This window comes from Emydura macquarii, unplaced genomic scaffold (assembly GCF_026122565.2).
Source record: "Emydura macquarii macquarii isolate MOO-44397 ecotype Brisbane River unplaced genomic scaffold, CSIRO-AGI_Emac_v2 contig_3530, whole genome shotgun sequence".
NCBI classification, from domain to species: Eukaryota; Metazoa; Chordata; order Testudines; family Chelidae; genus Emydura; species Emydura macquarii.
In genome coordinates, this window is record NW_027133667.1 from 8,469,483 (window position 1) to 8,483,024 (window position 13,542).

Below are 13,542 nucleotides of genomic sequence, written 5' to 3' on the forward strand. Positions count from 1 at the left end.
GCAGCGCGCTGCTGAGGGGCGGGGGCGCCGGTGCTGGGGGCCGGGCTCTGGGGGGGCTGGCAGAGGGGCTGCAGTCTGGGGGCTGGCAGAGGGGCTGGGGGCTCAGTCTCAGGGTCGGGCTCTGGGGGGGCTGGCAGAGGGGCTGCAGTCTGGGGGCTGGCAGAGAGGTCGGGGGGAGGGGGCTGCAGGCTTGGGGCTGGCAGAAGTAAGGGGAGGCATGAAGCGCTGGGGCCGCGCACTCCCGTTGAACGTGTTTTCCATGCCAGGAGGCGGCTGGTGCCGGTCAGGGGAAGGGCACTGGCAGAGTTACTTTCCCGTTCCCTTACACCCCCTACTCCATCCAAGAGGATTTCATGGCAGAGCTGTACGGTGTTCTGGAGGCTGGCAAGGTCGGGATCTTTGAGAGCCCCACAGGGACGGTAAGGGAGAGCGGAGTGTGGCGGAGCCTGCCCTGCATTTGGTTGTTGAAGAGACCGTAGTTCACAAACAGGATCGCCACTGAAGGTTGCTTCAGTATCCTTTTCTATCCTGTTCAGATCCAGAACTGTTGAGTTGTCAGGGAGTCGAGAGCTGATGACAGCCACCTTTTGGCTTATAATTGTTATGGAGAAAAGAGGCAAAGAGAAATATGAGAAACACGCTGGCAATCAAAAGGTTCTGCCAAATAGGTCATCAGCTATATAGCAGAGCAAACTTCAAGTTATACTTTTGCTAGTAATATGATATAGTATGTAAAAAGTGCCAGGCAGTGGAAATTTGTTACATATGAAAAAGAATAAATCACCCTGTATGGAGGCAATAATCTCTGTCTGTGTGCCAGTGATAGGGTCATACCTGTAGTACAGTAGTGCATATACTACAGTAGTGCATATGTGTGCCGCAATACCAGGAAGATATGGCATTTAAAGAGGATCAAAAATTAACTAGGGGCAGAAGGGACTGACTTAAGAGGGAAGTGTAAAAGCATTAAAAATGAAATGTGCCTTTTATATATACTATAATTATGATTGTATTATTCTCATTATTGCAAATACTACTGAGCCACATCTCTGGGGCTGTAGTCTAGCAGTTGGGCGATTGCCTCTTATGGAAATCCTGCTTGTGAAACTTGTATTAATACATTTAGTTTTGAATCTGTGTCACTTCTTGTGGGTTTTTTGTGATTAATTTTTTTAACTGATTTTCATAAAGAATGAAAATGAAAAGTACAAAAAAGGTAAATGACTTGCATATGTTTCTGAATACCCCGTTCTTCACGGGATATCCAGTAGAATTTATGCAATTAGGTAATCATACAACTTGTCAAAACTGCAGACCAGACAATACAAAACAATGCAACACTATATAGACATAACATGTTAGGGTGCAGGTAGCAATAGTAAAATAGAAGAACATGAATAGGAGGAGGGAAGAAGATAATGGGGTGAGGGAAAAAGTGGAGGAGTTAAGTGGAATGAAGGTCTGGCATTCTTTGAGTTCTCTCAAGGTTTTTTTTTATCCAAATATTTCTAGAAACAGGGTCCAGATTTCTTCAGTCATATAATTGCTCTCTCTGGTGATAAGTTATTCTTTCTATGGCTGCTAACTCAGAAAGGTCTGAGTACCACTGCTCTATTGTAGGCGTAAGCGTATTCTTCCGTTTTTGTAAAATCATGCACCTGGTGATCGTTGCAGCCCTCAAGATCCAAAGTCTTTGTAGCAGAGTTAACACAGCTTAGCATGTAAATAAGGAAGGATATCATTTTTGGTTGAGGTTTGGCTGTTGAAGTTGAGCCCTGTTTTAACTCGTGTCCACCTCTGTCCACAGCTTCCTGACTGTCCCATAGCAAATGCATCAGGGTTCCTATGTCTTTGTTACAATACCAGCAATCAGAGGATAAGGCCTTTATCTTAGGCAACCTATGTGGCATCCATTACTTTTTCAATAAAATCTTTTGTTGTTTCAAGCATAGCCTGAGATCCACGGAGGCATTTTTAACATAACAAAATATGCTTTGCTATTGGGATTCTTTTAAGGGCTGTGATAACTCCCCTTTTCAGACTGTATTTTTAGGTATTTTTGTTCTTTTTTATTTGCAGGGAAAATCCTTGAGTCTTATCTGTGGAGCACTCTCTTGGCTCAGAGATTTTGAAGAGAAAAAAAAGCAGGAGGAGGCCCACCTCCTTGCAGATGAACGTAATGGACATGACAAGCAACAACAGCCTTCTTCATGTAGCACAGAGGCCTCAGACTGCCAGGGCTCAACAGGGGAGCTAGACTGGATCACTGAGTTTGTGCAGAAAAAGGAAGAGCGGGACATGGTGGACAGACTAAAGGTCAAGAAATGCTACTTATAGTTGGGATCAATAGCAGTCTGTGATGAACACAATGGACGGCATAGTGGGAACAGAGAACTTTGTAAAGTGAAATGTTTTGTCTGCTAAGCACTTGTAGCTGACAGGATCTAAACGATACTTTAATTCTTGTTTCTGAGGACGATAGCAAGTGTCCCAGTTATACAAATAATCAAAAGAATGTTAGGCAGGACATGCAGCTATTTACATGTTCTATAACTTTCTGCTGTATTTCTGGAGAACATCTTCTCAATGAGCTGGAACAATGGCACCTGAGAGACATTCAGCTCCAGTGGTTAAGCCATTAGCTGGATGTTCTGGTGTGACTATCTGCAGTGAAACAAGATTGGCACATAATGGCCATAAACTGGTTTCAAAGGTAATCCCACATTAAAGTGAATGGGAGGATTCCCAAACCCTCTCTGCATCAATGCCTTGTTGTGTTACTAGATGCCATAGATTAATGGTCACATGGCTCTTCACTGCCAGAAAGACCAGAAGCTATCTGTGTGTGAGGGAGAACAAAAGCATAGGGTCTAGACAAACATCTAAACCAGCAGACATCCCCCAGTCATCAGAATTCACTGATTCTGGAGGTGCCTTAGCCGTCTGCTATATGACTAGCTGTTGATTGCTGGCAGTTGGAAGTGTAAGAGTATGTCTGTACAGCAAAAACTGTGCATAGATTAGTTTACCCAAGATAGCTTGACTCCAGCTAACGAAAGCAAGGTACAGGCTTCAGCAAGAGTAGAACAAGCGCAGCATGGACCCTAGGTACATACTCGATTTGCTAGTCCGCTCTGAATCCTGTGCTGCCCTGTCTTCACTGTCCGCTAGCTAGATTAAAGCTAGTTTAGATAGGCTAGCCCGAGCACAGCTTTTGCTGTGTAGACGTACCCTCAGGTGTTCCCTTCCTTTCTGAATAGGAACTGATTTGGAAGCACTTGGAATTTTGAGTGCTGAAATGAACTGTGTCCAATGTGTCATGAATGTGATTCATGCAACAGAAATGTGGCTTGCTTGTTTAATCTTTAATAAAGAAAAGTACTTTAAAAGAGAGAGGATGAGATATATATCTAGTTGAAGGTGTTACCATAATATAAGGTTACCACATCCTTAGGGGGTATGGCAAATACCAGCGACGGATGCAGGGAGGAAAGATTTTTTAAAATATTTTTAATTTTTAATCAATTTTTCCAAATACAACAAATATACCAAAATACCAGATTCATCATAATACACAAAATAAATGAAGTGGGTTAGGATAAAGGGAGGGGAAGCAACAGATCTGTCTTCAGAGTCCATGTTAATAGTAGACCTCTAAAAAGTCAGCCCAGGTTGCTTTGAATTTTTCAGGCATTCCCTTTTCTATGGAATGCCAACTCACAAGCTGTTCAGGAGGAAGGATTTGTGTTTTGGTGATCTTGAGGCAGGAGTGTGTGTTTCACCCAACGGTACACCTGAAGAGGAATACTGTTTGAGTTCTAATACTAAATTAGTAAATTAATCTATACATAATCTTCATTTTAGGAAGAGCAAATCAGGAGGAAGAAGCGAGAGGATCGTCTTGAGAAAATTCGCCATAATGTGCAACTAAAATATGCATCTAAAAGAAAGGTGAGTTAACCCAGAGAACAGAGGAGTTTCTATACTAGAGGTTCAGGTCCTGCTAACTGCTTGTTCATATGTGTGCCTTTACTTTCATGAATACTCCCATTGAAGTCATTAGGACTACTTATATGCTTAAGCGCAAGATTGGGGCGTTAAGTCTTGAACTGTGAGTCACAAGTTTCTGTTTGAGTTTGTTTTGGAACTCTCAAGATATGGGTGTGAAATGTGATTTAGGTGTATGGAATATTTCCTGTGATTGCATTTGTATGCCTGGAGAGGGAGAAGGTGAGGGCATGCTTCGGTGGACAACAGTCCCTTCCATTGTCATCCTGTGTGTCTATGTCTAGTGTTTTAAAACAGCTTTGTTATTTCGTTTCTTTGAAAATTCGCTGAAAATAGTACAAATGTGTTGGAGATATATTTCTGTGCACTTATTCTGGGTGCCTGAGCAGGCAATTCTGTGTTCAATTATCTACTAGGAAAATATTATGCTATTATATAAATTGTTGGCATGCCTTCACCTGGAATATGTATTCAATTCTGGTCACACTGTCTCAAAGGATACAGCTGAAATAAAAAGGGTGCAGAGATAAATGACAACAAAAGTAATTAGATATAATGAAAAATTTCCATGTGAGGAGAAACTGAAAAAAATGGAACTGTTTAGTTCAGAGAAGAGACAAAAAACAATAAGGTGAAGGTATATGAAATAAAGAAAAGGTGAATCAGCTACTGATTGCCCTATTTCATAACACAAGAACAAGGGGGCATTTAATGAAACTGAAAGGTGATTAATGTAAAACTGATACCCCCCCTCCTTTTTTTTTTCTTTTTTTTTTTACAGAGCATGAAATTAACCCATGGAACTTACTTCCATAAGATATTATTGATGATGATTTTAGTAGAATCCCAAAAAGTTGTTAGATAATTATAGGATTAAGAACATCTCAATGTCTTGCTTCAGGATACAAACCAACCACTATTGGTTGGCAATTAGCAATTTGGGGCTAGAAGAAAAGTCCCCTATGGACAGGTTCTTCTATATGATCTATTACATGTTTTTTTGAATCATCTTGTACTGGCCCGTCAGACAGGATACTGGACTAGATGGACCACTGGTCTGATCTGGTATGTTGGTTCCTTATGGGCAGTTCTGCACATAAGTACTTGCTTTTGTACATCTGTTCACTGCACAAGCACATCTGTATTGTCTTTTTTGTACTGACTGCATCCTTTGGTGCTGAGCAGTTCCAGGGACTGTTCTCCCCAACAGAACAGAGAGGTACATGGTGGTGGCTGAATCCAGTTCCCTCCCTTATGTAGGAGACCGTGCTGCCCTCTGAATAGTCTGTTGTACATACTGATGCTCTCTGTCTTTGAGTGAATGGTAATTATTTGTGCTAATTTCAGAGGCTTGAAGATGATGAGACAGAGCGCCTGCTGCAGCTCAGTAAGGAGATCTTGTCAACGGAGTTAGGGTCAGATGTTCTAGAGCAGCTGGATCACGGTGAGGAGGAGCTGATCCTTGCCGAATATGAGAGTGATGAGGAGAAGAAAGTGACATCTGGGTAAGGGTTGAGAGTGGGTGATTCCTTGCCAGGTACTTGCTTCTTGTATCACATAAGGTAGTGATGATGTGGGGAGTTTCTGGTTTGCTGGTTCCTGGGGTTCTCTTGTGGAAACACAGGCATTCTTCCTTTTAGACCTAACTGTATCTCTCAGTCACATACATCTGGAGTTTCTCCCCTATTTTGGCCTTGGAAGGCAGATTCTGTATTTCCATGAAATAACATGAACCCCCAAAGGCTTTTGTTCGGCTGGATCAGTTCCATACTGACAGTACTGTGACTTGAACTCTGATCTGAAGAAGTGCATCTTACTTGGAATTTGTAGAGGCATCCTCTCTTCATCTAGACCTGTTTCTGCACATAAACTCTCTGAGTGCATTGTAAATGACTTGAGTTCAAATTCCATACATCAGAGAAGCAAAATACTCCTCAGAGTGTTAGTAAAAGCTGTTAATCCTGCAGGGTAGTACTGACAGCTTTTGATGCTCTATTTAAACAGAAGACATGAAATATTTAAGCACACTCAACCTCTGCATAAAATCTGCACGCACACGCACACACACAGTTGTTCCTTTGGCATCTGGATTTCTGCTTAAACCATGTGTTGCCAGGAGAAACAAAACACATTTAAAATCTGATTTACCAGTAAGTATCATAAATATTTATATAGCACCGTCCATCTCAATAAATCCAAAGCACATATTAAACTACATATAAATGGAATTGCTTTACCAAGCACTAAAATACATTCATGTCTGGGGTATGTGGTGGCAACCAGATGGAGCATATGTTGTTATGCAGTAGGGTGGGGTGGGGGTGATTTTGGTCAAGGACACTAGGGCAAATATGTATTTGCCCCAAAATACCATTGGTTCTTTACTGAACACAGAGAGCAGATAATACCTCAGTTTCATCCTAAAGGCTCAAACACGTGGTAAGCTGCATCAAATTTCAAAGGTGTGTTTCAAACATAATGCCTGCACCACTCTGCCATGCACTTTGGTTTACTTTAGCACTTTTTGGTGAAGCTCTTCTATTAGATTTTTGGCTCTCCTGACCTCTGTCCCTGCTTTTTGTGCATACGTACGTGTCTGGGGTTTCATTTCAACTAGTGAACTGAGGAATATTGTGGAACTGACTAGCAGGGGCCTGGAGCTCACAAGAGCCAGTAAATCCCAGTAGAGTCTATAAGGTGCCTAGTAAAGAGGATGACAAAGAATGTTCAGGTTAATACTGGAGACATACATGCTAAAAAGTGCATTTTTGAACCCTGATTGCTGTTCATCAGATTTATGGGCCACTTCTAGAAATCTGACTTTAACACAGCTTATGGTTCAGGAGACTGAGGATTTTCCTGGGCTGATGCTTTCTCATGGGTGAGGATTGTACATGAGACAAACCTTTTGGAGAGCTGCTGAAAGAAAACCATTTTGTTTTCCCCACCCCCACAGTTTGGATGAAGATGATGATGATGATTTGGAGGAGGAGCATGTGACCAAGGTAAGATGTGGAGGGGCATATAATGTTTCCCCTTTACAATATATGTAAAAGAAGAATTAAAGATTCCTTAGAGCTACAGTGTGATATGGCACAGTGGGATCTAGGACCCAGGAGATCTAGATTACTTTTCAGCCTGTCAAAAGCAGCTTTGTAGATGCCACTAAACTGCTAAGGGTATCCCTGCCACCATCTCCTTTTGAATTATACTGGCTGTTTAGGGAGCTCGCTCTGCTGCGATCACTAAGATTTTCTCCCTGAAGTCACTATAAACACACACCACGGGAAATAGCCATTTATTACTTTCAAGAGCTATTGCTTGCTTGCCTCTTGGTTCTCTAGTGCTTGGACTAGTGGAGCATACTGCTGTGCCCTCTGCAGAGTATCTCTGAAACTTGGGAGAAATGGCAAGAATCTCTTACAATTTATCTTAGCAGGTTTTTTTCCCCCTCTGCTTTATTCCTGTTAATAAGAAGCTGTACTACAATCTGCTGGCCACTGACAAGGTTCAGCCTTTGAAAGACACTCCTGATACACAAGGCAGGAAATGCTTTACTAAATATCCCAGCACGTTGTGGGGGTTATTTGGAAACTGGTCACACATTGATCCCTTGATTAGATTGGGGGAGACAGATGTCACCCTTATCATCTTTCACTGTTGGGCCATGTTGTAGGTAGCTTGCCACCAGCATGCCCCCAGGCATCGGGGTGTGACATCATCGTGAGTCTGCTTCTAGTCACTTGCCAGCTGTCAGGTGCACTCCTCACAGTTGGGATGCTAGTTCCCAGAGGCTCAACTCTCCAGCTGAGTCACACAGTGCCTTACTTCTATCAGGATAGTCAGCAGAGTCAGACAAAGGATAGTCCTATGTACTCTCACGGGGTCTCCAGGCCTCTCATGAGTCTGTCTCAAGGTCCTTACTGTCCAGGTTTTGAGGGTCTTTTCCATCCAGATTCTTTCATGGCAGGGTAGGCAGGCAGCCCTTTGCATGCCCTAGGACCTAGGAGCCCAGGACCCCCCTTGCCACCAAATTTCTGTGGCAGGCAGCTATGCTCTGCACCCAAATGTGCTGTGCTGCGCTGCTGCTTCCCTGAATTAGTTCCTACCAGTCCACTTTCTCCCAATGGGCAAAGTAAAGGCATTAAACAATATAAATCGAAGGTAAATCTCAGACCTTCTGCGTGTCAAGAGTCCCTTTTCTCAGCATGTATAGTAAAGTCACCACAGGCTGAGGTCCCAGGCATCTGATCTTCCTCAGTGCTCCTTCCCAGGAGCTAAAAGTCGATCTATTCACCTTGCTGGCTGCTGCTACTGAGTTGGTCTGGTCTCCTTTTGAGCTCCTCCTGCAACCCATACTTTGCCAGTGTGGCATAGTGGGGGCTGCCTAGGCCCAAAGTAGCTGCTTAACCCCTTCCTTTCCAGGGTGGGGTTTGTACACCCTGTCACATGCCTTTTGCCCAAGGTGCCATCAAAACCATTCTCTGAAGATTGGTAGTGCTTCTGCTGGTCATTCTTTTGAATGTGATGATGGCTTGAGTTTAGCTTTGCTACTTGACTGGGTTTTCCTGTAGTGTCCCTATTGTAGGAATCAGCTAAAATAAACACACAAACATTAGGTGTAAGGCAAGAGGGGAAGGGCTATCCTGTCATGTTTTTTTTTGAACGTTGAACATCCTTCATGCCCCTGAACATGCGCCCCACCATGTATTTGTGATGGCTCTTGGGTGAAATGCATTTTGGTGGGTTGCTCTTGGGGGAAGGGAGTGTGTGATCTACGCGAGTTCCTCTAGCCTCCCTTTTCTTTTTCATCACAGATTTACTACTGCAGCCGCACACACTCCCAGCTGGCTCAGTTTGTGCACGAAGTTCAGAAGAGCCCTTTTGGCGAGGAGATACGGCTGGTGTCACTAGGGTCCAGGCAGGTATGCAGCACTCCCAGGTGCTTCTCAGGGGAACTGAAATGCTGTCTTACAAATATAACAGTCCTTTTTGAAATCCCAGGAGATGTGTGTGGGCGACAGCCATGTCACTAATAAACACCTAGTTAAAATATTTGGGACTTACTTCCTCAGATGCCCAAGTTTTGCTCATCTGAAAGTGATGTTAGCAATGCATGGGCTTAGTTTAGGGTGCCAAAATTGGAGCAGACACTAGCTACCCTAATCTCTTTAACTGGGCATTGTGTGGTGCCTTCAGCCCCACTATGAGCTTGGTGTGACAACCTGCTGGGGTTCCCAGAACTGTTACCGCTTAGCCTCGGCAAGTGTGAGTTTTGCAGCTGCTGCTAAGCAGTGTCAGCTCCCAGACATGCCAGCTTTTCTACCTCCCCAGCAAACTCTTTAGGACTTTGCAGTCCAAACCTTGCCTAGCAGGTAACAATCAATGAACCCCAATTCCCAAGTTCTTCAGAGACGTCTTTCTCAGCAGTGCTCGGCCTTTCTTGCTGTAGCATCCACATACCCGTGTCCAGTTTGCTGTTCCTTTCAAGAGACAGCACAGAGCAGCTTACTAACTTAACTGGGGTTGACAAACCTGCCTTTTCAGTGAAAGCACTGAGTTGGTTTATGATAAAAATAAAACAAATTTATTAACAAAAGGGCATGGGGCTATGTGATATATATATGGAATAAGGAAAGAAATGATTACAAACACTTCTAAGACTCAAACTTAATTCCAGCAAGTTACAGTCATTGCCTGTGTAGGTTTCTCACCTATACTTAGTTTCAAGAGACTTCAACTCCCTTAGCTGAAGGATCCACCACCATTCTGTGACTTCAAGAGCTCTGGCCGCTTTAGCCCCTCAAGTGAGGGATGCCAGAATGGCTTTTTCTCTCTGTGCTCATATACAAAGTTTTGTCTTTGCTTTCAAAGTCAGGAAGACCTTTTTGGGGCTCAGCTTGCTGTGTCTGCCAGGGAACTGATGCCATGTTCATGTTTGCAGTCTCCTTCCCCTCTTGAGTTAGTAAAGTGACTATCTCCTCACTCACGTGTTGATGGCTTTGGTTACCTTTTATGTAAATGTACTTTCATTGTCTCTCTTTGCTCAGTTTACATTGGAGGCTCATTAAAGCAGCCAGCATCACATTCCTTTGTCTACAGTGGGGTGACTTAAGCTTTATCTGCCAAACTCCTCTTAAGAACATATTTCCAGCACATATTTATAACTTATCATATATCACCTGTACATACACCACACATCATTAATGACCAGTGTGTTACTAGTTTGCATATGATCCCTTATATGACGCTTCCTAGCAACAGATTATGACAACAGTGTGTTAGGTGTAGTGAGTACGTCAGGCCTGACAAAAGTTGCTGACACAGTATAATGAACCAACGATGACCTCTGTGTCACACTTGGGTCAAGTGCTGAAACCTGTAATCTCCATGGATGAACCTCTGTATTAAAAATTAGAGCACCCAGGGGCCGTGTCTGGCCCATGAACTATACTTGGCCACCCTTGACTTATGTTCAAGAGCCTTGCTTTCCTCTTCTACTTTGGGGACATCACAGACACCCAAAGTGTTAGAAAGCAGTTCTTTGCTCTGTTTTGGTATTACTGCTGATGCTGGCATAAATAGGAGAAGCACAGAACTGCGGATGCTGCTGTAGAACATCTTTGGGGCACCTTTTCTTGTCTGCTTGCTGGTTTATAAACTTTGTGGTGTTGTACAGGAGATTTTATCATTTTGGTAACTCGTTCCTGAGTAAAGCAAAGAATACATACTTGGCAGCATCCCATGTACTGTAGAAGATCTTTCTTTTTCCAGGGCTAGGCTTAGACTGACTGTTATAAAAGAAATTATACCATTTAAAAAAAGAAAGTGAGAGCACATAACAGCCCTTTTCTAAACAGCTTCTCTCATTCTGTTTCTCTCTAAGAACCTCTGTGTGAACGAGGAGGTGCGCCGCTTGGGGGCTGTCCAGCTCATCAATGACCGCTGTATGGAAATGCAAAAGAACAAACATGGTATGAGCATCTCCTAACCGGGACTACTGGGAAAGCAACTGCAACTGCTACTATAATCTGTGTGAACACATGTCCAATTCAATGCACTTTGGCTGGCTGCTGATACAGTAGCCTATAGCGGGTACAAGGGGCTTTCTTCAAATGCTGCTGTTTCCCACGTGGTTAGTGGGGCTTGTCTCTCTGATCCAGTGCGGCTGTGTCTTAGGGATGTTTATTTCAAAGGGAGAGGGTGCCATCTCCAGCTGGACTTTGGAGCTTGGTGAACTGACAAGTGGGGGCCCAGACTGATGCTTCAGCGAGTGGAAGGTTATATTGTAGATACGGAAAAGAGTTGTCAAGTGGTTAGAATAGGGGACTAGAAGTCAGGAGATCTGTTTCTAGATCTGTTCCCAGCTCTGCCACTGAAGACAATCCTTCCCTAAAGTACCAGCCACTAGGATGCTCACTCTTCAGCTCCCTAGTGTCAGACTGGCAAGAATTCCCTGAGCTCTTTGGCCTTATAAGGTTGGTGGCGGTAGGGTAGATTGTGAGCTAGAGTTCCCGCTTACATCATGAGCACACCCTGACTTTACCAGCTGCACTTGGAATGTTCCAGTTGGATTTTTCTTGACCATGATTGGCGGTGGAGCTCACTGCATAAGCCACACTTTTAATAACAGCTGCTCCAGCTCTTCCCTTGTGTTACTCAAAGCCATTAAGTTTCTTTTAAAAACTCAGCCCAGCCTTCCAGTCAGGTCCAGTAGTTTTTTCAGTGAAGTTTTTGGTCTGAGTTTCTTTGGTTATCTTCACTCACCCACTCCATCTTCCCTTGGAGTTTTGTGGTTATCTTTATTGACATGGGGCCATATTTTCAAAAGCACCTAAGTGACTGAGGAGGCCAAGTCCCATTGAAACTCAGTATGACTCAGGTGCTTTTGAAAGCATTGCCCTCAGCGAGGCGCTTTGCATCTTGCTTTTTATTTTGAAGAATATTCAGGAAACTTTAGCTTGTGTAATTGGAACTGACTGGAATGTTCCAAGGGCACTCGATATCATGGTGATGGGCTTTGTATGGGGACCTGAATGGAATAGAATAGATAAGCAAAGTGGTTAAGCTCAGGGGATAATGTGTGGCAGCTTGTAAGGGGCCTGGCTTGCACTGCTCCCTGCTACTACTGCCCTTAAGAGTAAAAAACCTTTAAGAGCTTGGGGAGTTCTGGTGAGAGACTGGTGGGAGCTTAGACTCCAGGAGGGAGAATCCTGCGGGAATGGTATCTTTAGAGAAGCAGAACTAGTCAGGGACTTTTCTTTCCCTACCTCACAAGGATGTTGAGATTTTTTGAGACACTTGTGCTCATGGAGTGCTTTGAATCTGTCACTGCAATTGGAAGGACGTTACATGCAAGATCCTTGTGTTTTGTACTCCCTACTAGTATTAGAGGAAATCAGAATGATCCCAAGAATGAGCATTTTTACAGCCTGCTGTTGAAGCCGTTTTAGTTCTGATAGTATCAGAAGCTGCACAATGGTGGTGGAGTGAGAAAAGAGGAAAAAATTCCAAGTAGCTAAATCTTGTGACGGTAAAAGCAGGATCCACTGGAGATGGTACTACGTACAAGTCTTAATTCTCTATTCAGTGTTTACATAGTACAGTGCTGGGCACGGTAGATGCAATAGGCTGGTGGTGGATGGTCAGGAGGCAGATGTGTTGCAAAACCTACTTTGAGATCCATGGATGAAAGGTGCAGTAAAGATACCAAGTAATTGTTTTGACTCTTGTGAATGTTGCTCATACTCACAGTTCCTTTCTGCCTCCTGTCTTTAGGGAAGAAGAGTGAGGGAGAAGATTCAGAGGGGAAGAAAAGGCGTGTGAGCCGGGCTGTCTGTCCATTTTACTCCTATGAGCAAATGCAGTTTCTCCGGGACGAGGTTCTAGTCAAGGTGAAAGATATTGAGCAGCTGGTGACCTTGGGCAAGGAGACTAAAGCCTGTCCATATTATGGGAGTCGCTATGCCATTCCTGCTGCCCAGGTGAGAGGCTAGGGTTGTTGGTAAGGAATAGCTCCCTGGCATCTGAAAATAAACTGACTTGCCTATTCTCTCTAATGCTGTATTCCTCAGGTTTTCTGCTGACTGTGTCCACCAAGAACTGGAAAGTTGAGTGTTTGACACATCAGCAAAACTAGATCTGATCGAAAAATGGAAATTCCATTTTGTAGGAAATTCCAATATTTCAGCCTTTTGTTTCAATTTCAATTGGGGATGAAAAGGCAAAATATTGAAACTCGCCTTGGAATGAAAAGTTCCAAAAGATGTGGAAATATCTAATGGCTTTTGTTTCACTGTTTGTGATGGAAATGAATGGTTTCAACATTCCTGAAATGAAACATTTTGTTTCAGTTTGTTGAACAAAAATGAAACATTTCTGGTTATTTCTGCTTTATTCTCTGGCTGCCTGGGTTGCCATGGTGCCTCATGAAAGTTGTAGTTCAGATGCTGTGCACTCCAATTCTCCAGTATGGATCAGGACTACATCTTTCATGTTTCACCTTGTTTCTGGGATACCTATCATGCACATGGC

General features: G+C 43.5%; 1 protein-coding gene across 2 annotated transcripts in view; it reads left to right on the top strand.

Annotated features, from left to right (window-relative positions):
- The first annotated feature begins 272 nt into the window (after window positions 1-272).
- Window positions 273-13,542, top strand: part of DDX11 (DEAD/H-box helicase 11) — a 30,218-nt gene continuing 16,948 nt past the window's right edge. For both annotated transcript variants that reach the window (XM_067536239.1, XM_067536240.1), the window contains exons 1-8: window positions 273-419; window positions 2,080-2,316; window positions 3,865-3,951; window positions 5,356-5,513; window positions 6,965-7,013; window positions 8,826-8,933; window positions 10,895-10,982; window positions 12,787-12,992. In XM_067536239.1, the coding sequence (XP_067392340.1) occupies window positions 354-419; window positions 2,080-2,316; window positions 3,865-3,951; window positions 5,356-5,513; window positions 6,965-7,013; window positions 8,826-8,933; window positions 10,895-10,982; window positions 12,787-12,992 (999 nt within the window). In that variant the 5' untranslated portion in view covers window positions 273-353. The remainder of the gene's footprint in view (window positions 420-2,079; window positions 2,317-3,864; window positions 3,952-5,355; window positions 5,514-6,964; window positions 7,014-8,825; window positions 8,934-10,894; window positions 10,983-12,786; window positions 12,993-13,542) is intronic.